The sequence below is a fragment of the Ursus arctos genome, unplaced genomic scaffold, assembly GCF_023065955.2.
Source record: "Ursus arctos isolate Adak ecotype North America unplaced genomic scaffold, UrsArc2.0 scaffold_33, whole genome shotgun sequence".
Classification (NCBI taxonomy): domain Eukaryota; kingdom Metazoa; phylum Chordata; class Mammalia; order Carnivora; family Ursidae; genus Ursus; species Ursus arctos.
The window spans coordinates 15,335,019-15,358,409 of NW_026623019.1; the positions used below are offsets into that span (position 1 = coordinate 15,335,019).

The 23,391-nt window shown below is 44.2% G+C and overlaps 1 protein-coding gene across 2 annotated transcripts in view; it reads left to right on the forward strand.

Moving 5' to 3' along the window:
• OSTF1 (osteoclast stimulating factor 1) overlaps window positions 1-23,391 on the forward strand; it is a 49,220-nt gene that overhangs the window by 5,565 nt on the left and 20,264 nt on the right. For both annotated transcript variants that reach the window (XM_026518827.4, XM_044391084.3), the window contains exon 2: window positions 16,816-16,862. In XM_026518827.4, the coding sequence (XP_026374612.1) occupies window positions 16,816-16,862 (47 nt within the window). The remainder of the gene's footprint in view (window positions 1-16,815; window positions 16,863-23,391) is intronic.

Below are 23,391 nucleotides of genomic sequence, written 5' to 3' on the forward strand. Positions count from 1 at the left end.
GTAGGCCATGGTTGGGTACATCTTATAGCTTCACTGTAAAGCCCCAAAGGGTGGAGGCAGTATTCATCAGTACTAGTTCTGGAAATAGTGGGGTCCCCTCCCTCTTGTGTTTCACCATTCACACAGCTTGACTCTAGTGTCACTAGTGCTGTGAGCTTTGCTGACACACTTGTGTAAGGGAAGGAGAAAACCTTTCCTCTACCCTCTTATGTTCTGTATCTGGGTCCTGCAAATTAAGCTGACACAAAAATCAGATTAACAGAAAGAAAAGGCATACAAGTTTAATTGATGTTTTCAGTTTTACCTGCACAGGGGCTATGCAGAAAAGAGGTGAAAATCCAAAGAAGGGGTAGATTTGGAAGCTTGTGGGCCATTTTAACAAAGGGTGATATATTGTGGAGAAGTGATTAGACAAAGGAAAGAAGGGTATTGTTTTCTAGGGGCAGTAAATTGTGGGAAGGTAAATATATGGGAAAACTGGTTGAAGATAAGGGTTATTTTAATAAGGTTTCTTTATGCAGACACATTTAGGTGCTATCTGCATCTGATAATAAAAGTTCTCTTTCTTGTATGGAGGCAGAACTCCTTCACAAGGGTAATTTATGTCCTGCTTTTAGGCAGATGAGGTGAGGGCAGAGAGTTCTTCTGTGTCTGCCTTTTCTCAGTTGCCCTGAGTTCAAAATAATTCCAAGTGGCAAACGGTGAGGTAGCGTATTCTGATCCCCTTTACCTCATACCTCATGTCCAGTGAAAACCATTGCCAAAAGTTCTACTCAATTGCTTAATGCTCAGGGGAGACAAAATACACGAGAGAGAGAGACGGAGGGAAGGAGATGGACAGAGAAATAATTTTCAGTGGGCTGATGTGAGTCATCACAACAAGATTTTCTGTCAGTTTGTCAGTACTTCAAAAAAGCTGGGCACCTGGGTGGCTCAGTCGGTTAAGCGTCTGCCTTCGGCTCAAGTCATGATGTCAGGATCCTGGGATCAAGTCCTGCGTCGGGATTCCTGTTCAGCAGGGAGTCCGCTTCTCCCTCTGCCTCTCTGTCCTGCTTGTATGCTCTCTCTCTCTCTCTCTGGCAAAAATAAAGTTAAAAAAAAAAAAATCAAAAAAGCCGCCAAAAAAAAAAGATAATCAAATATATTAAAGGAGTTTGGGGAAAAAAATTTGGAATAATAGGACAGAGAGAGCGCCCCCTGTTCTTTTTTTTTTTTTTAAGAGTTTTTATTTATTTGACAGAGACAGAGACAGGGACAGCCAGCGAGAGAGAGGGAACACAAGCAGGGGGAGTGGGAGAGGCAGAAGCAGCCTCCCAGCGGAGGAGCCTGATGTGGGGCTCGATCCCAGAACGCCGGGATCACGCCCAGAGCTGAAGGCAGACACTTAATGACAGAGCCATCCAGGCGCGGCCGCACCCCCCCCCCCCCCCCCCCCCCCGTTCTTTTGAACAAGGCGTGATAGTCCATTGTATCTGTTTAATCAGACCCACATTAATGCACATTTAGATTGTTTCCACATTGAGATAGTTACAGCTGCCTTGCTGCTTATTTGGGTGGGAGTAATTCTGCAAGAGAAAGTCCTGGCGGTGGGATCGTTGTATCAGCATTGTCATTTTCATCGACATTTCCAAAACGCTCTCCAAAAAGGGTTTTACCAGTTGACCTTCCTACCAAAAATGTGTGAGCATGCCTTCTTTAAACAGAAACTTCATGATGCATGTGAAAGGAGATAGGAATCAAAAGGCTAGGCAGTCCAAAGCAGAGGGTTTGAGGAAGCTGGGAGGGTGTCACCGCAGAGGGGAAATTTAAGCAAAATCTGGAACGCTGTGTCAGAGTTTGGTAGGCAAAAGAGGGGGGACCGTCATTTAACTCGGGCCGCATGAGATCACTTGATGTCCTCTTATCTTCATTTGCCAGAGACGTGGTGGGCATACATGGAAGCTGTGACCTGGAGAAATTTGTTCCAAATTAGAGAGAAAGCCATTTGCCTCGTGTTAAAGGTTCGTGGAAAGCTGTACTTTCCGCACAGAAAGTGAGACTTTGAGTGCTGGGTGTCGGTCCTCCGTGTTCACCTCTGCGTGTTCGTTTGTCAGGACGGTCACAATAGCTGTGGTGTTTCGGGGGCAGCTGTGTGTGAAAGAGGGTCACAGCTTAAAGTCACCTCAGTCACTGGGGCGACTGCTGTGGCCACTTCCTCTTAACGGACTCGCTCGTCATTTCCCACTTCACATTTGGGCATCTGTAGGATATTTAGAAAGTCACAAAGGCGAATTCCTCAACTTGCTCTTGGGGTAGGAGTTGGGGAGGGAGTTTTGTATTTGTGCATTTAAATTACCGTGGGATTTTAAAACTCATTAGCATCCCTTAGAATTTGATAAACTATTTTGATTTAATAGTCTTGGGACCAAAGAAGGCACTGAACAGGAGTCCTTTCCTAGTCTCCTGCTCCTGGTTTCCAGAGAGCCTGAGGTGCTAGGAATTTAAATTAAGAAAGGCCTTAGAGACCAGCTGGTTTATTCTCCTGCTGGAGGGTCTGTCTCAGGCTCCTTACAAGGATCTGAAGGCAGCCTTGAGGCCTTTCTGGCATCCCTCTACTCCAGGGTTTTGCTTGGTTCTGGAAAACTTGTGGATTCTATTAAGGGATTCCCTCATCGAGGAGAGACTTAAGTCCAACTCACTTGCACGGGACAAATGACTTCCGCCTGGAAACTATTCTGGAGTGGCTCTGTCTTCCAGAAACCTCCTGACCCAATCCATTACTGGGGGGCGGGTGGGGGAGGGCCCGTCTCCCAAGTCCCAGCTCTCCCAAGCATGGGTAGGGGCGGCCAGGCTGAGAGAAGCCCCTTTGGCCTTTTGCCACACTTGGTAGGTATCTCAGACTCCAGATTTGGAAGGTTCCAGAAAGTCTTAGATTTCCTTGCTTGAAAAAACCAGAATCTTATGACGGTCTCTACAATGTTGCCTACGCAGATTTACAGGATTCTGCGGCTGCATTTGGGCCTGTTGTTTTGATGAGTCAGTGCATGGTTGTCGATAGTAACCCTGGGAGCAGAAGGTATGCTTGCTGTTTTTTTAGGTAAGAAAGCTGACAGTGGAACTTCGCAACAGAAACCTGTCCCTCCAGAATCCATTCTTTGAATGGTGTATCAAACTCCACATTGTTCTCAACCTTTTTTTTCTGTTGGGGAATAAATCATTCTCTGATTCCTCTGCACTCAGGTTCTAAATCGGAGTCACCCAAGCAGGTGCCCACTGGGACCTGGGCCTCCGTGAAGCCGAACTGTGAAGTGGGAGTCGCTGCTTCGGGTGACTGCTCACTTCCTCTTTCAGGGAGCCCATCCCCTTGACAGGGCTGCCTCTAGTCCTTGCCGAATGCCTCCCTACTCTCCAGGACCAATTCTCCACCTAAGTATTGGGACTCTGACGGGTGCCTAGCACTCAACCCTGGCTTGGTAGGAGCTCTCTTCCCCACAGTGGGCTCCTGCCCATTTTCTGATTTTTGCTCGGTACTAGGTCTCTCCTGTGTCTTGACATCTAGTCTAGCACTCTTCTGTTTACTGGCACTGGGAAATCTGCTCCTTAGTCTGTCCTGACTCCTTGTCATTGGCCTGCTTTTTCCCTTCTTGGATACATGCTCCATGTCACGTGGACCTTTGGCTAACACACCTGTGCCTTTCTGACATACTGTGACCCAAAGATTAATGTGGGTCTGTGGCTATTTTTTTTTTAAATTTTATATATTTGAGAGAGAGAGAGAGAGAGAGAGCATGAGCAGTGGGAGGGGCAGAGGCAGAGGAAGAGAATCTCAAGCAGACTTCCCACTGAGTGCCGAGCCCATTGTGGGGCTCCGTCTCAGGACCCCAAGATCATGACCCCCGAGATTATGACCTGAGCCGAAATCAAAAGTCAGAGGCTTAACCGACTGAGCCATCCAGGCGCCCCACCTGATCTGATTTCACTTAGACTCTAGCTACATAGGACAGTGGAGTTTGTTTTTGTTTGTGTGTTGTTTTTGTTCTTTTTCGCAGTTGCCTAGAGGAAGATAACTTCGGGTGGCCCTGCAGAAATATGTCCCATGAGATTCCAGTTGGGACCCTTGCAAAACAAAACAGAAAAATGTGCTCATTCATGAACCGCTATTGAGGCGATGAGGACTTTTAATGTTTGGAAAACACATAAAGTGGACTATAACTCAGTAACATCAAGTCTGTAGGTTTGAGCTCTAAGAATATATATTCTGCTGGTTTTTGAAATTACGTCTCTGCAAAATAGTATTCTCCCATCTTACTTCTTCCTGTCAGTTTTGGAGGTAACCGTTTTAAGCCATGGATTCTAGTTCAGAGCTTGCTTTGTAGAAATTCTCGTATTTCATTCCAGGAGGGAGGGTTTCAGAACTTCTCTCTGAAAGAGGGACAGTTCTTCCTCTAAGAGAGGGTTCTCAGCCCACGCATCACTTTGTAAGTTATGTGGGGCTCACACAGAAACCAGAAGTTTTTTTTTTAGTTAATTAATTAATTAATTTGACAGAGAGAGAGAGAGAGAGCACGCGAGTGCACATGCACGAGTGAGAAGGGCAGAGGGAGAGGGAGAGACAATCTCAGGCAGCCTCTGTGCTCAGGGCAGAGCCCCAAGTGGGGTTTGATCTCACGACCCTGATCTGAAACCAATAATTGGATGCTTAACCAATTGCGCCACCCAGGTACCCTTTTTTTTTTTTTTAAGAAAATAATGTTTATATACTCATAGGGATGTAATGATAAATTTAAGACTGTAGCATTGTACTGATGAGAATAAATGTTATTGCTGTAATTTTAGATCTCAAAAAAATTCTTTTCCTAATTAAAAATGGAGTGTTAATTTTCTACCAAATGTCTTAAAACCATAGGTAAAGAACTGCAATTTGTTGAAACAGAGGATGAGCGAAGGCGGGTTACTTCTGCAGCCAGACAGTGGGTACTGAAGGAGAGCACATTCCTAGTAATCATTATGAAAGCCTGCAATCTACACAACCACTGCGTATTGCTGGGAAGCCACTGTCGTGGAGAGCACTGAGTTTTCCCTCTTCTGTCCCCATGGACAGAGGTGATTTTCACTGTAATCACATTGTAACCAGCAGATGTTTCTTCAGGCTCAAGAGTTCGGGAGAGGACGGGGGTATTCCTAGACATTTTAGGGCAAATTCCAGTGTCTCAGTCCCCTGCCTTCCCCCAACTGCTGACCCCACGTTCATAAGATGATAAATGATCTTCTGCGCACCCATTAATGAGAAAGAGTTAACACACACACACACAATCCGGGAGCACATTGCAGCCTCAGGAGTGGGTGTGAAAGGGGCTGTGGGTCTTACAGCTGCTGAGGTTAGTTACTGAGTATAAGACCCTGGCGAGTGCTATCAGCGGACCTGCCCAGGCCTTGAGAGGAAGGGAGATTTTGATAAGAATGGTCGTGTAATTACCCTGTTTTAATTACAACCCTAGAAAACCACAGCTTTTCCTTTGTCCTGCCTTGCCACTCTAGGGGAAATCCAACTCCATTCTCTCACATCCTCCTTCCTCCTCCCCAAGTTCTGATTCTGGTTTGGGAAAATACTTGAACATTTCTTTGGGTTTAACATTCTCCCCTGCCCTTTTCTGGGAGTCACTTGGACTCTTTGGGTCTTCCCAGACCTCCAGATCTCTAGCTAGCCCCTCCTTTTCATAAACAGTCTGGACTTTGGGGACCAGGCAAGTTGGGAGGAGGAACAGTTCACCTGGGGCATCTCCCTGCCTGGGCTGAGCCTTCAGCAAGGTGCCACCTGTGGCCTTGGGATGTCAGGTGGGCGGAGCTCCCATCAGGGTGTCCTGGCCAACGTTTCCAGGGCCACCAGGTGAGGCCCACCACTGTCGCGATCAATGGATCGGAATGCGACCCTCAGGAACACTCAGTGAACCTCGTGAAGGGGCGCCGCTGTGTGTCTTGAAAGAGGATGAAATTAGGGAAATAATTTCCAGTTTAAAGGCTGTTGTCTTAGTGACTAGGTGATGTTGGTAGAAGTGACTATCGTAGACCTCTTGTTGGTTTCCTCTGGCCTCTCTGAACCCACTCCCTGGTTTTGGTTCTGTTGTTAAGTTTTGGCAGAGTTTCTTGTATGTGCTGCAGAAGAAAATTGGACTCCTTTTGTTTCCAGAACGGAGAGGAGCTCAGTTTCAAGGTTATTGCTTGTTCATTGCTCTACTTAGTTTTTTCCTGCTGCGTTTGATAATATTTCTCATTCATCCAGAGTTTGTATTGTTATAGGAGAGTTCTCGTGTTGACTAGAATAGAAAAATGCCCTCAGCTACACATCTGGCCCCTGTGTGTCTGTCAGGTACGCTTCAGGTAAGCACCTTGCTTAAGCTTGGGTCTGTGTCTCTAGAGATTCTTCTTCTTTTTGTTCTAAGATACAGTGTATATCTTTGTCCTTAAGGCAGATTTTAAAGGGGTTCTGTTTTAAATAAAGGAGACCTTTTTATCATCCTGCTGTCTTGCTAGCATGAGTCTTTATTAGAGGGCTAAGGCCAAGGCCATTTTTGGGGGGAGGGGGGGACAACTTTTTATCTCCTAAGTACAACTGTAATTTGCCAATGAATTGGGTGTTCATGAAGTCTGAAGTTTAAGTTTACCCATTTATTATTTGCTCAAATTAAAAAAAAATTCTTTTGAATTTAAACTAATTTCCAAGGCTACTTTTAATATTTTATATTCTGAGAGTGTTTCATTATTGCCAAGAGTACCAGATATCTAAATCTGAATTAATTTCCATTTGGTCTCTGGACAGTGGTTACGCACATATATTAAATGCTCTGGCCTGGTGTTTTTTCAGACTATGAGTGGTGACCCAGTGGTAGGTCATAAAGTCGTATATAGTTTGTCACAGCTAGCATCTTTTTTTTTTTTTTTTAAGATTTATTTATTTTGGAGAGAGAGAGTGCACGTGTGAATGAGCACAGGGGTTGGGACAGAGGGAGAGGGAGAGAATCTCAAGCAGACTCTCCACTGAACACAGAGCCCTTCATGGGCACTCGGTCTCACAAGCCTGAGATCGTGACCTGGGCCAAATGCAAGAGTCAGATGCTTAATCAAGTGAACCACCCAGGTGGCTCCTGTCATGACTAGCATCTTCATAAGAAACAAGGAAAGAGAATAGAGCAAGGATAGAACATTTCAGAGAGAATCACTCAAAGTAAGGATAAGTATGCTTTTGTGAAACATTATTTCTTAGTTGTGTGTGTGTTTCCTGAGCCCTGACATGCAATGTATTTCTTAATGTGAGTCTCAGAAGCATTTGAGACACCTCTGCCCTGTCTGTGCTCCTGTCCCCAGTCAGTGTTTCTCCCGCCAGGCCTCAGGCCCGTGGATCTCCTTGACGTTTCCTCCACCACTCATCCTGGCCTCCAGCCCTCTGGGTCCATATTCTGGGTCTGCCCTGCCCCTCTTTCGTGGGCAACTCCTCTTATCCTTCCAAAAACAAAGTGGATGCCACCTCTGGTACAGCCTGCATTGACCTACAAGTCTCTCCACTGTTGGAGTGACGTACGTTTCCCGCCACCTGTGTTCTCCTCTAACCACAGTTGGCATTATGTTTGCTTGTCTCTCCAGTGATTGTATGTGTATATGGTGAGATCGAGGAGACAAAGAGGACAAAAGAGGGCTAATAATAATAATAAAAAAAATACCCTGCTGGGGTGCCTGGTTGGCTCAGTCGGTTAAGCGTCCAACTCTTGGTTTTGGCTCAGGTCATGATCCCAGGGTTGTGAGATCAAGCCCTGCCTCCGGCTGGGTATTCAGCATGGAATCTGCTTGAGATTCTCTCCCCCCCCCCCCGCAATGCACACATGCTCTCTCAAATAAGTAAAATCTTTAAAATATAAAAAAATTTAAAAAATACCCTCCTGATAGAGTACAAATAACATGTAACTTATGTTTCAATAGGGCACTAAAAGAAAACAGGTTTTCCTGATAATATATGGGATTCTTATTCTTTGTGGACAATTGAGAAATAAAGGAAGAAAATAAACATGGCTCATAGTTGTATCACCCAAAGTAACTTAGCATTTTGATATTATTTTCTTCTGCTGTTTCTTTTGTGTATATCTTTGTTTTGCACAGATGATCATGAATATAGTATTACCACCAGCCTTTTATATGTAACACTAAAGCATAAGCATATCCCCAAAAAGCTGGTTTTTTTTTTTTTTTTTTTTTTTTTTGAGAGAGAAGGGTGTTTGTGCGCGCGGGCGCGTGTGCTGGGATGGGGGAGGGGCAGAAGGAGAGGGAGAGAGAATCTCAAGCAGACTCCCCAGGAGTCCCCCAAAAAGCTGATTTTTAAAGGTCACAATAAACCTTTTTTTATTATTATTGTTGGACCTCTGTTCCAACATGTGTACATATTTACATGTTCTGTTTTTTCTATAATTCTATATGAATAGCTGTTGGGGGTCAATGTTTATGTGCCCCCGAAGTTCATATGTCGAAGCCCTAACCCCCAGTGTGATGGTATTTGGAGATGAGCCTTGGGGAAGCATTTAGGTTAGAGTAGGTCATGAAGTTGGGGCCCACATGGTGGGGCTGGTGGTTTCATAAGAGAGAATCTCTCTGTGTGTCCTCGCACACAGGAAAGGCCATGTGAGCGCACAGGGGACAGGCAGCCAGAGTCTGTGTGCCAGGAAGAGGGTTCTCACCAGAAACCAAACTGGGTGATATCTTAATGTCGGACTTCTCAGCCCCTAGAACTGTGAGAAATTAATGTCTTGTTGTTTAGACCACCCAGTCTGTTGCATTTTGTTTCGGTGGCTTGAGCAGATTAAAGACAATAGTTATAGGGTTCAAAAATGACTATTTAAAACACACATTGAATCCTTGAATAGTCCCTAAGAGGTATAATATTACATATTATGCTTTGTTTGCTTAACAAAAGCATGAAGATTTCTCTGCTGGGGTGTCGTAAATGTTAAATTCTCGTATACAGGAATGGGATTTGGGTAAATGGCTGCCTTGCTAGTGAGGATAAAGACACAAGGAATAACCCCCCAGATTAGCTACAGATTTGTAGTAATTAATAATTTCTAACATTTGTGGGCACAGAAAATGCCTCAGGAGCAGCACTGAGTGCGTTATGTACATGATGTGTTTGTCTCGTTTAATCCCAGCGTGCGGGCATGGAAAGCTCACATCTCTCGGAGCCACTTCCAGAGTTCAGAGCATGAGCTCTGGAGTCAGACAGCCTGAGTTTAAACCCCAGCTCTGCCCCCTTTCTAGCTGTGTAGCCCTGGAGTAGCTACTTGCCTTCTCTTACCTCAGTTTTCTCAGCCGTAAAATGGGCTAAATACATAAAGTATTTATGGCCCTGGATTACTTTGAGTATTAAATGAGTTGCGGCAAATCTGAACTTTGTATGGTGCCTGGCACATGGTAAGTGTCTCATAGACATGAGTTTGGATGGGTAGTACCATTTTGGATGAAAGATTTTAGTGTCCGAGGATCTTCTGTTTCAACCTTGGGTGTGTAGATAACCAGTCATGTCACGTAGGATGGGGCTGAGGACCACGCTGCTTGTGGAGTCTGTGAGAGGCAGATTTGGACTCTTCATGCTACGATGCTCCCGTCTTCTGACCTGTTACTAACAGGAAAAGGGACCAGAGGATAGGGGAAGGCAGACTTTCTTTGATAAAGGTCCAGTTAGGAAATATTTTAGGCTTTGTGGGTCACAGATGGTTTCTGGGGCAACCATTCAACTCTGCCATCGTACAGTCAAAGCAGCCATAGATGGTACACAAATATGGGCTCTGTTCCGATAAAACTGTATTCGTGGACACTGCAATTTAAATTTCAGGAGATTTTCACACATCTTGAAATATTAATGTTCTTTGATCCTTCCCCTCGCCCCCACCGTTAAAAATGCAAAACTGTCTTAGTTCCTGGGTCATACAGTAACTAGTCGTTGCTGTCATGGGTCGGCCCTCGGGTTCATCTTGCCTTTTGCAGGAAGTGGCTTGACCGGTGTCTCCTTTTTTAGTTAAATTCCAAGGACTGAAGTAAAGATTTTGCTAACCTTCTTTCCCGCAGGTCTCCTCGGAGTGACTTTGGAAGCAGTTTGTCTGGGAGTAAAGGGCCTTCAGGGCCTCGTTGCTCCCTCTCTGATGTTTAGCCAGTCAAGACGTAGTTGACAGTGAGCGTGTCATTTGAAATTTTGCTCTTTGGGACTTTTATGTTAGACCATGGAGAAGAAATAAAAATAACCAGCAGTTACGGCTCCTGAAGACGTAAAAGTAACCAAGTTTGCTGAAAGGCACTGAAAAGTATAAGCAGAGGAAAAAATGGATAAGAAAGCCACACTGTTAATAAACAGAACCCCCTTGTCAGAAAACACACTGGCTACTGTTTTTAACGAGTCTGCCATTCCTGCAGCTGAAATCAAGACACGTTTCAAATTCTTCAGGTTTTTTTTTTTTTTTTTGGATTGGATGGGGGGAGGCGGCAAAGAAGAGGTGGTATTGGTGTAAGAAGGGATGAAAATATTATGTTCATATTCTTTTTTATTAGTTTTATCCTTTAAAGGTATATATGCAAGTAGGATTCATTGGATTTGATTTCATTAATCCAAGAATATAAGTATGAGGGAAGAGATTTATTCTTTACACTGGAAACTCTTAGACTTTGCTGTGCTCACAAGATGGTTTTCTCTGCGAGGTTGATAGCCTCTGTGTTTTATCTTCAAGAGCAGTGTGCTTTTGTGGAATGACATGAATAGAGAGAGATCTTCACCCAGAAGCCTGTTCTGAGCTAACAACCTCATTCACGGGCGTTGGAATCCACAAAGCCCAGGGGAGCCCGTGTTGGCCCAACAGAGCACAGCTGTTTCCTCTTACCGCACGGTCAAAATGATGGCCTTGACTCTTGGATGCTACCACATAGACTCCCTCTGTTCTGTTTTTGAGCAGAAAACATCCTGTTTCATCATGCATGTTTAATAGAATAATTTAAATATGTCTAGTTGAAATAACATTAATATTTTTATTTGCCCTGATTCGAAGGTGGTGACAGGTTTTTCCTACCCACGGGGTATAAATCAAGAAGTGATATTCCCTGTATTCTCTTGGACAAATATGAGAACTCGGTGTATATGGAAAATTCTTATTTTTCCATGATGCTCCCTTATTCAGATAATTCTCTTCCTCTCTTTTCTTTTCAAAAACTATATTGGTTTGAACTCTCTGGGGCAGATGGGAGAATATTCGTTTTTATGTGCTAGCTGAATTTTGAAACTCACAAAGTAGAGGGAATATCACTCACTCTCTAGAGAGTCCTGTATAAATCCCTAATTTGATCAGATAGTGTAGAGGGGTCACTTCCCAACTTTTTTTTTTGACTTTGATCTTCAGGAAGATGTATTTTTCTTAATGGCCTGATACATACAAATGTATATATATACACACACACATACACACACACTAGACCAAGAAGTTCACCTTAGCCTCAAATTTCTTCCTAAATCTGCCAGTCAACTTTGTCTGACTGGTCCAGTGGTGAAATGCCTTATTTCCTCATCAATTCTGACACAGCTAGACTTGTACTTGAACAAGGACTGCAGATTGCATAGGTAACCAGGTAACCCTCTTGTCTAACCAGAGTGGTGGCAACAGTAATGCAAACAGGGCATACCATTTGGATTTGTTACCATAATATTCACTTTGAAAAACAGGTATAAATACTCTCAATGTAACTGTTGCCGTGTCCCCTTTTATGCTTTGTATATGGAAATTCCGTCAATTGAAAGTATCAACGTGTATTTTTTATTGGAGAATAAAATATTGCAAAAATTGATGATGGGGAGGCAGTGAATTCTGTGTGTCTGGAAATGATATAAATTAAAAATTGTAGGTGTAGATTGAGAATTAATGTTGAGAGACGACAGTTGCTCATAATTTGGGGGAAACTGTTGTCTCCTTTGTGGGACCGGCTTCAGTGAAATTGCACCATCAGCGTGAAGCAAGGCTTCAGGCCCAGGAGGTGAAGAGGAGGGAAGTCTTGATCTCACTCTTTTTCTATCAGGGAGGAAGGAAGGCTTCCTAACTCGAGGGTGGAATCCTCACCAGTAACAACTATGCTGGCACTGAAAGATCTTGCTTTTACACAGACCTCATTTTTAGAGCATTTATTTAGTTTTGCAGAAATCTCACCAGGCTGCAGTTGGTCGTGCTGAGGAATTACGGTTCCTGCCCTTTTATGTCAAACGTTTAACATGGGTCTGCCAGAATTTTTAATAATAAAATTGTAATCCTCATGAATTTTTTGAATAATGTTTGAGATTTATTCTTGTTTCCCAACAGTCCCTTCTGTAAAGTAGCATTTTGGTAAAATTGCTAGAATAAACATCAGTGTCTCCATCCATCTGTCCAGTCCCCACGAAATAAAAATTTCACAAAACCATAATAATTTCTGTCATGTGCACTGTACCCTGGTCATTTCTGTTCTATTTAATAGTTTTGAAAGCCACTAAATTAGTTTCATGATGTGTAGTTCAAAAATTGTTGAGACTCCCTGTGCTCTGGGGAAGGTGACACCGTCTGGGAGGGGTCATTTTTGTATGCGCATTTTAGTCCCACAAAAGATGAGACAAGGGTTTCCTAATTAAGTTCCTTTCCCAGAAATGTAATTTAAGGTGTCAAAGGCATGGTAAGACTTACAAAAAAAAATGTATGAATGTCACTGCCAAAGAATTATCTCTAGCAGTCGTACCAGTTTACATACCCACTGGTACCGTCTGAGAATCCCACTTGTTCTATATCCTGCTGAACACTTAGCGTTGCCAGTATTTTTTTGTTTTAACTATCACAGTGGGTACGCAGTAGTTGTCACGGCCATTTTATTTTTTTTAATTTTTAATTTTTTAAAGATTATTTATTTGAGAGAGAGAGCACGAGTGAGGGGCAGAGGCAGAGGGAGAGGGAGAAGCAGACTCTCCGCTGAGCAGGGAGCCAACCGTGGGGCTCGATCCCAGGACCCCAAGATCATGACCTGAGCCAAAGGCAGATGCTTAACCGACTGAGCCACCCACGTGCCTCTGTCATGGCCATTTTGAATGAAGTTCCTCTAAAATGTCTTGGGCCTTCCAGTGTATTTAAGGAGAATGTAAAGGAAATGGTCAATCTGTCACAGATAACTAAGTTTCGATATTTTGAATAGTCGTTCTTTTTCCTGTTCATAGTATGTCCACCCATTATAGTGAGCGGTCCTCATGGCTCACTCCACAAGCTTCTGTACTCCTTCACCAACGGAGAAAACGCTGGACTAGACACCGTATGTTTGAGTACGTGCGCCTCAAGTCCTTCTGAGTGTGAGATCAGGGCCATAGAGCTGCATCTGTACGTACTCTGTTGGCAGACCTCAGACCCAGAAAAGTCTCTTACCCTTTGCCGGGAACAGAGTCCCAGATCCCCTTCCCTCTATCCGCCTCCACTGCTGTGGGCTAGGATTCCTTTACTGTTGTCTGGACTCGGCCTTCACTCTGGAGGAAAACGGTGTTTGGCTGATGCCTAGTGCTCTCAGCCCTTCTCTGTAGGAGCAGGGTGGGGTTGCAGAGAAAAGGGAAGGGTGTGCCTGGCAAGGTGAGGAGCCAGCAGGGCTCAGCTGCTGCTGGCGTGGGGGGTGAAATGGGAATCTGCTTACCTTGCTTATGTGGAATGCCAGCCCTCCTAAAATCCTGAATACCGTTCACATGCGCATTCAGGGGAGAGTCCCTGAGAGCATCAGACAAGAGATTGGGCCTCTTCCCAGTCTCTACCCGGAGTACCCTGATTCCTGCCCTTTCCTGCTCTGCGTGAACCCGTGCCCCTATAGCGCCGTTGGATTAAATATGATGTCAGAATGCTCAGTGAGTGACATACTCTTACTATAATTCTCTTGAGAGACTCTCCAGGTTTGGTAGACTGTCATCATGAAAGTCATGTTTTTCATCATCTTGGCAGTTCTTCCCGATCCTCTCGCTGTTTCTTTGGCATTCTTTTCATTTCTGTTGACTCAGGTTTGAGGGGTGAATAAACTAAGGCCCAGAACTTTTCTAATCTATGGATTAAAAGGGAGCCTCACATCGCTAACGTCCCAACATTAGTCAATAAATAGGATCATGAAGGTGAAAGTGTTTTTTACAGCTTCGCACACAGAATGTTCCCTTGAGTAATAGCCTAAAAGAGTGGCCTGATGTTCAATGTGTAGTATAAATCCAAATGCAAATAAATCTACTTCCTTTTAGTTTTGAGCATTTTAAGTTGGACAGTCACAAAAGATACAATTACAAAAATCATTGGTTTAGTCACACTCCCAAGTATTTATTTTTTTCAAGATTATTTGAGTGAGAGAGAGAGGAGGAGCAGGGGGAGTGAGAGAGAGAGAGAGAAGCACTAAGCAGGGAGCCCGATGCAGGGCTTGATCCCAGCACCCTGGGATCATGACCTGAGCCAAAGCCAGACCCTTAACCAACTGAGCCACCCAGGTGCCCGGGTATGTTTGTTCATGTTCTTTAATTTATTTTGAATTTTATCTAAGCAAGCTCATTAAGTTCATATTGGATCTAGTTTCCACAGTTAGCCATAGCCCGCCTCATTGCTGCCGTTCCCTCAAAGGGGCAAGAAAGTTCCGTCATTATTGATTTTGGTCACCAGTGGACTGCTTCCTTGTGTAACTTCTCTTTGGAAAGTTTGAAGTAATTGAGATAACTAATCTCCCCTCTCAGAGAGACACTCAGGTCAGCAGATATTTCTCCTGGCAGCTCTTCTTCCGTTTGGTGTTTCCTTTCTCAGGGCTGCGGGTATGTGTAAAAAACATACTCCAGAAGAAAAAAGGTTTCACATTTGCTTCTGCCTATTACCCCCCCCCCCCCCGCTAGAAGAGCAGGGAAGGAGTGGCACTAGAACTCAGATTGCAAAAATAATGTTTTTTTGCAAACATGCTAAGTGAGTAACAAGGGATCTGAGCAGGGGATCCCACTGTATAGGGCATTTAGGAGAAATGATTGCCAGCCCCACCTCCCCAAACCCACACCGCCTGCCATGAAAGTATCTTCACTGTTTTTATTGATTACACACATAATACATGCTGAACATAACACATATAAACAGGATTTGTGAAGTAGAAGGTGAAGGTTCCCCTTAGTCGGTGCTGTTATTCTGTGCGTGTATTGTCAGCATGAATGGAATGGTACTTGGCATACTGGTCTGTAAGCTGCTTTTTTTTTCCCTGAATATTTTGCAGGGTCTTTGCTACGTCAGTGTCTGCAGATCTGTCTGCAGCGTTCTTAGGATGAATCAGAGTTCATTTGCATAATCCCTCTTAGTGGACATTGTGGTCATTTCCCATTTTCTAATATTCTAAACCTACTTTGTTCCATATACTAGCCACCAGCCACGTGTGGCAATTTAACTGAATTAAAATCAAATAATGTTTAAAAATCAGTTTGCAGTCCCGCTCGCCACATTCAAGTACCCGGTAGCTGTATGTGACTAGGACAGAGAAGGAACTTTCCCAGCATTGCCTGGAGTCATATTGGACAGTGCTGTTGTAAACTGCGAGTTTTCAGATTTTTTTTTTCAAGTACGTGTTTCCATTCCTTTATTCATCCATTCAACAAATGCTTATTGAGTGCCTCCTGTGTTCCAGGCATTGTGCTAGGTACTTGGATAGCTCACTCACAAAACATAGATACCTGTCCGCATAATGCTTAACTTTCTACCAGCAAAAGGTTTTGAGTATTCACTCCCAATAAATGCATGTGTACTACAAGTTGCATATGTATCCTATTATGTGGTTATATTATAAAACATAATATATGGAACAAATTAAAGTAGCAATAAAAAAGAATAAGATAAAAAATGTAAATAATTTCCAAAGTAGTCTTCCTGTGTTGCACCTGGGAGACCACTGTTCTGAATGATGCTCTCATACGAGGCGTCTGTCTCTAAAGATTCTTGCAATGCTGTTACCTCATTTTAAACAGGTGGTCCTTCTATTTTGATATTCCTTCTAAATATTTATTTCATAAAAAGACCTTTTTTTTTTTAATCTGTAGGCTTTTTCCTACAGTTTGAATTTGTTCTTTTACTTACATATTCATTTAGTAAGCGTTTATGAAGTTCTTAACCGTATGCTACCGAGGAGGATGCCGGGAAATTGAACAAGTCAGGGTTCCTGCTCTCGAATGACACAGGCCAGCAAATTATTTACTCTAATACAAGGTATTATGGAAATGCAAGAAAGGGGCATATGAAGAGAGAGATTGGGAGAATGGAGGACAGCTTTCATGACCTGCTCTTTGCTGAGTTACTGCACTCTGTTTTGGGATTCAGTGGAATCACATATATCTCCAGCAGATATTATGTTTCTCCATGATATTTTCTTTTGAAAAATAGAAAATTCTAAACCATCGATTTAAGGGTATTAAGTCGCTGTTGACTATCACATTAAATATCTCTTTATGTTAAATGCTTACCTTTTGATTTTTAAACTTATATCTTAGGGTTGGAAGGGCTCTGTATAGGACAGAAACGAAGTCCAAATAATTTTGCAGCTGCTCTTGTTGGAGGAGGGGAAACAAAGTCATCCCCAGAGATGTGTGTTGATTTCATGCCTTCATTTAATAAATATTTACAAAATACCTTCTATGCGGAAAACACTTAATTCCAAAATAAATTTCTCACATGGGCTTTTGATTAGGGAATTCTGAAGAATATAATGGTTAATACTATTTAGAGTAAACTTAAAATGAAAGAACTGATCATGTGTTGTTTATTCCCTCTCTTTTAGGGCAAGTTAAAGTGTTCAGAGCTCTTTATACGTTTGAACCCAGAACGGTAAGTATTCAGTTTTTCACTTTAAAATTGGCATACAAACCTACAGTGATTTCATTTAGATATTTCCTGGCCCGAATGGCCTGCCTTTTCTCTGATAGCCGTAAATGAGTCACAGGAATGGATGGTCAGTCACTTCTGTGTAGTCAGAGGTGTGAAAGCTAAGTCCCTCCGTGGATCTGAATGTGTTCCCCACCTTGAGGTCATGTAGTCCAGGGTGACATCACCCACTTTAAAAATCACCAAGTGACCCACATGTAGAGCACGTGACCTTGTCGTAGTCATCCTTCCTGTGTCTCTCACGCTGACCTTCCTTGTTCTTCCTGTTGACCCTCTACCTCGGGCCACCTCATAATGGCACCTTTTACCAACTATGTAGAGCAGTTTTTTAATGTTTCTGCTGTTTCTGGTGTCCATCCATCAATCCACCCATCCATCCTTGGTTTAGTGAGCACTTACTATGTGCCAGACCCTGGCCCAGGCCTTGTGGACAGTGCCATGTCAACAGAAAGGGTGGCCTCATGGAGCTCCCATCCGAGTGGCGGGGAGACGGACAGTAAGCAGACAAATGAACAGGACTGCCGGGACCTGATCGGTGCTATGAAGAAAAATAAGGAGGGTATGGGGCCCAAGGGTTCATGGAGAAAAGAGTTATTTTCAGCAGGGTGTTCAGGGATGACCTTTCTGTAAAGGTGATGTTCGCGTAGAGACCTAAGGGAAGTGAGAGAGAGCCAAGGGAACAGCAAGGAGCATCTTTGGTGGGTTCTAGAAGCATCAGGGAGGACAGCGGCTTAGAAAGTCGTGAATAAAGGAGAGGGAGGTAGGAGATGGGTTCAGAGAGCCTGGGCAGAGAGGGAGGGCAAATCATGTAGGGCCTCGTGGGGTAGGATGGAGGGTTTTGATTCCAGGGTTGATTAGATACATTTTAGAAGAGCCACTCTCCCCAAGGGCAACTATTCAGAGCAAGAGTGGGAGCAGAACGTCCAGACAGGAGGCAGAGGAGAGAGACCGAGCAAGGAAGCCTGCTGTCTTGACTCTCCCGTCTTACTCACGAGGGATGGGCGCCTTCGTGCTGGTTGCAGCCAGCTTGCCACTGGCTTTGGGTTTGCTGTAGACCTTGTCGTCCCCAGAGCCGAGCATCTCGGAAGGTTGCCCAGAACCGGATGGCGCCAAGCCTTGACTCACTGCCATCAGGCTGCGGGCGGCCCTCACATTCCAAATCTGTCATGTACTCGCTGCGAATTTACTTAACCTGTGGCCATCTGTGTTCTCATCAGCCATCCTGCAGAATTTGGCTGTGAGCGGAGAATGAGATTGATATTTGAAGCCTTGCATGCAGTGGGTGCCAGTAAACGGCAGCAGGAAATACAGCTAATACGGGGTGTGCTTGTGTCCCAGTGAGTTCCCCCAAGACTTTGTAAACAAAGTGCTCCTGGAACAAGAAAGGGGTTGGGTGGGTAAAGGTAGATCTCAGGTTTTTATTCTTCTTACCGGATCGTTCCAGCAGCATCTCACCCGCATCGGAGGAGCGGGGAACGAACGGGAAGTGTGTTAGCTTGCTAGACTTTCAGACTACGCGGCTTAACTGACAAAAATTTTTCTTAGGGTTTTGGAGGCAAGGAGTCATGTAGAGGTGTGGACAGGGTTGGTTTCTTCCAAGCCTCTCTCCGTGGCTTGTAGATGATTGTGTTCTCCCTGTGTCCCCATGTGCGTCGTCTTTCCTCTCTGCTTGTCAGTTTCCCAGTCTGCTCTTCATAAAAGGACACCAGTCATTAGAGCTCATTAGAGCTCATTTGAATGACCTAACTTTAATTTAATTTACCTCTTTAAAGAATCTCTCTCCAAATACACTCACATTCTGAGGCACTAAGGGTTAGGTCTTCAACGTACGCATTGGGTGCGGGGAGGGAGGACACAAAAAGGTAAAGTATGAGGCCCAGAAGTTGTTGTCTTTGTGTTTGTCCCCTGCTCACAGGAAGGCTGTCGTTTCATGCATCTGATTGTCCTAATCAGTGCTTTCCTAGGTTGCAAGCAGCTTGAGGTTGATAGAAGTGGGGGATGGGGGTGCTCATCAGCTGCCCTCCTGGGCTGGTCAATGAATACTAGATCATTCTCTGCAGCCTCCCTCACTCTAGGAAGGGATGGACCTGCATGTACTCAGCTTGAGACCGGACATGACTCCTGACCCTCCCCCCCAGTATCCTGTTGGCCATCACCTTTGGCCTTCCTCCCTGACCTCCTCCTCCTTTGCTTCTCTTGTGCTTTTTCTTGCTTCTGGTCCATGGACTCCAGCTTCTCCATTCCATCTGCATTCTTCTGCCTGATTGATTTTTCCAAAAGGTAGCTTTGCTCCCTTCTTCTGCTTCACCTCTTTATTTGACTTAGGATAGAGTCCCCCGTGGTCCAGCTGGTTTCCAGCCCCGCAGTCCTCTGCTCCCTTCCCTTCTTAGACCATTCCAGTCTGTGTTTGATGCACAGTAGAACTCATCTCTGAACCTTTCTAGACTCGTGGTATTGCCCCTCTCTAAGCTCTAATAACACACTTCCTTTTCCACAAAGACTCTCTGATTAATCCAGCTAAAAGTGGGGTGCCTTTTACACTTGGCGTTTCGGTCCTGCTCTGGGTAACAGTGTCCGGGGGAGACAGCAGAACACAGGGCTGTTCAGAGCTGGCCATCGTTTTTAGGACCCACTCTGCCTCTTTAACATCTGTGTGACCTGGGAAATTCAGGAGTTCCCTAAGCTCTGCGCCTCAGCGTGCTTCTCTGTAAAGTGAGAATAGTAATAATCACATAGGGTTTTAGTGCGACTTAGGTGAGATTAATTGTGTGAAGCTGCTGTTACTGTTAGGAGAGGTAGTGGTTGCTGTATTTATGGACATTTAGCAAATAGTTTTGATGGGTTGTTGACATATTGATTATTTTAATTTACCTCTAGTTCTGCCCCAGGATGCAATCTCTACTTCTTCTTCTTCTTTTTTTTAAAATCTTTATTATTGCAGCTGAACGGCTCAGTTGGTTAAGCGTCTGATCGGCTCAGGTCATGATCTCAGCGTCCTGGGATTGAGACCCCCATCAGGCTCCCTGATCAGCGGGGAGTCTGCTTCTGCCTCTCCCTCTGCCCTTCCCGAAACCTGCTCATGCTTGCAGTCTCTGTTTCTGTCTCTCAAATAAATAAAATCTTTAAAAAAAGATTTGTTGTTATTGAATGTCAGGAAGAAAATAGATATTTACTTCATTAGGGTTTTTGAAGAGTCCGTATTTAAAATGTTGTTTTTTAATATCCCTGGGCCCAAGGATCCTCGGCTGTGGAGCAGTGCTGCTAATTCATCTAGGATGTACTGGGTGGTCGGTAATGAATATCCCACACCTGCTGCCCCCACACTCTGCCCCTTTCCACCTCCCTTCAATCCAAGGGGGTGTGGCTGGCTGGGCAAGTAGCCTCTAGCTCCTGACCTTCCTTACTGCTTAAGTGCCTGTACTAGACCAGTTATTCAGTATTTTGAATCTCATCCCTAGCTAGTTTAGTTTGACATTCATTTTCTGAGTAAGGATTTCTGTTGGACCACGCGGGAAGCTCAGTTTGTCTCTCCCCATCTCCCCCGGTAGGCACCCCTAATGGGATGGATGCACTCTGGTACATCCTAAACTGACCTGGCCTCCTCAAAGTCATTGGGACCAGGCAAGATGGAAGGGGTGGGCTGGCCCCTGTGGGACACTTGCCGACAAGTGCAGCACCCCAGGGAGGCCTGGGTCCAGCTTTTAGCTACTCTTCTGTCCTCAGGCGGTAGGGACAGCAATGCCCAGCCTCAGTCTCGGTGATCCTCGGAACAGCTAGAACACTGGGCAGTTTATCACTCCTGGTTCTTCCTGCCAACCCATTTCTCTTCTGTCTTGCCTGAAGGCAGGGGAGTCCTGGCTCCACCTATACCTATTTGGTTCTTAATTCTTGCCCAACTGCCAGTCCGATAAAGTGACATACAGAGATCTGGTTGGACTGGATAGACCGGTGTCGAGATGCACCAGGGGAGAGGGAACAGCATTTTCTGTGTGCTGGTGGTGTATCGATTTCTAAAGGGAAAGTACAGGACCCCTCTCTGTCATGTCACGTTTTCTGGGCTTCACTAGGTTTATTGCACTCCGCGGAGAGGCAGGAACCCTAGAATGGGATCCCAAAAACTAAAGTGGGAGCCCAGCCCTGCCACTCACTCACTGTGTGATCTGTGGCAAGTTCTTGAACACCCTTCTGTGCCCGGTTATGAAATGGAGATGATACCCATGTTTCAGCCCTGCCCTAGTGGGTCGTCGTGAGGATTGAACGAGGTTAAGCATGCTTTGCAAGTGTAAGGTGCTGCTGTTGGTTTTGTTGTACTGCCTCATGTAGGGATGGGAGTAGGGGTGAACAACAGATACTTTCCATGGACACCACCTTTTAACCTGGTCATGATACCCTGTTGACTAGTAATGGCTATGCATGACCCGTCCGTGAGAGAGAAGACACAGGTGCTGGTGAAGAGCAGACTGCAGAGTGTAACTCGTGGTTCAAGTCTAGTGTCTACCACATACCTGCTGTATGGCCTTCGACAAGCTTCTCATCTACAGTGTGACGACAAGAGTAGCACCCACCTCATGGGGTTGCTGGTGAGGATTACATTTGTTAATATATCTCAGTGTCCACACTAGTGGCTGGCACTTAATAGTCCTATAAAGTGGCAAATAAAAACATCCATGGAAAATTTGATTTTTAAAAATCTTTTTATTAGTTCTTGGGGTTCCAGGTTGACACATTGGAAAAGTTTCATAAGGGTGTTACGGTCTCTCTGAAATTTTTCATTAAATATGTATTTTCATAAACCAAGAAAAATGAATGCCTTGGGAATTATATGTTACCAGGAATATAGGAAACAGGAATGGGAATATATATTAGCAAGTTTGTACTCATCGCTCTAACATACCAGTGGCCAACAATTTGCGTGTCCTGATACCTTGTGGTTCTTCAAGGAGAGGGGCAAAGAGGAATGTGGTTGAAAACCAAAGAACAAACTAGAAACAAAGCGCTTCCTTGATTGTGTCACTGTTTTGCCGTTTCTGTTCTGTGAATATGATGCCAGGAATTTAAAAGTAGACCCTCATCAAGTCATTTACGTTAAGTGCCGCACAAGCGGTTTCTTAATGGAAAGTGTGAATATTGTAGGTAAAATCGACTTCAGTTTTAAAATCACGAAAATGACCTTATTGTCTGTACTGCCACCAACAGCGTAAAGGATTTGCTAAGACCACCGCCTTAGCTAGGTTAGGAACGCTGCCCCCGGTTCCTTTGGAAGAAGATATTTTATGGGCAGTAGTAGCACTGCCTGTCTGGGAGCTAGTGATTAAAAAGAGAAGAAACTGTCCACTGTCCTTTCTCAGGGTGGAAGAATCACAAGACCTTTTTCTCCCCTGACTGAAATCGACTGCCTGTTGTTCTTCCCTCAGCTGAAAAACAAGTCTCACCTAATAGGTGGCTTGTGGCAGACCCCTGTGTTAGAACAACAGCCATTATTTTAAAAAACCAAAGCAGCACTGAGAAGTATCGAAATGACTGTACTGAGTGATTTCCAAATGATGCGTTTTACCAAACCGCAAAGGGCAAGAATTACTTAAAAGACAATGAGAGTTTTAACTGTTCTAGGCTTCTTATTGCCTTTAAATTTATTTTATTTTTATGTTTTTATTGCCTTTTTAAAAATTGAGGTAAAAATTGACATAATGTAAAGGAACCATTTTGAAGGGAACAGTTCAGTGGCATTTAGTATATTCACAATGTTAACACCCCCCACCCCGTCCAGTTCCAAAACATTTTCATCCTCCTAAATGAAAACCCTATACCCATTAGGCACTTACTTTTCATTGTTCTGGGCTCTGTTCTTTTTTTTTTTCAACGAGAAGGACTCATCACAGGGATTTTTGTATGTGTGCTTTTTTGAAGCGGTTTGTTTGGTACTTTTTCAAAACATGCCGTTTTGGTTCAGGGGTGACTGAACTTATTACATGTGGAAATTTAGGCAGACTTAACTTGTGATTTTAGAAGGAGGCCAACACCATAGGTAGAGATGATCTCTAACTTCCATGAAAGCCCCTTGTTAGACATGTGGGCAAGGTTAGTTTTTGGAGAGGTACGAGGTAAGAATGCACTTTGGATGGCTCCAAGACTAGAGAGATCTCTTCCAGACATCACACTCTTTCAAAACTCCAGGAAACTCAGAGTCCCTCCGGAAAAATGCTAACCTTTCACATATATTCTGTTTGCCTTACCTCCTTACATTCTACTTCAGTCTCTCCTCCTAACCCTTATTGCTATCTCAAGGAGAGACAGTCAAATGGTGTTGAAATTGCCAGCGAAGACCAACCTTCCTATTATAGGGATGGCCACTGTGTCTAGCTGGAGTGCGTGATGGGCAGTGTGTCCCCTTTCTGGCCTCTCTGGGAGCGATCCAGTTTGCAGCAGGGAAATACTAAAAGAAATAGTTTGTTTCCCTAATCACTTTCTATAT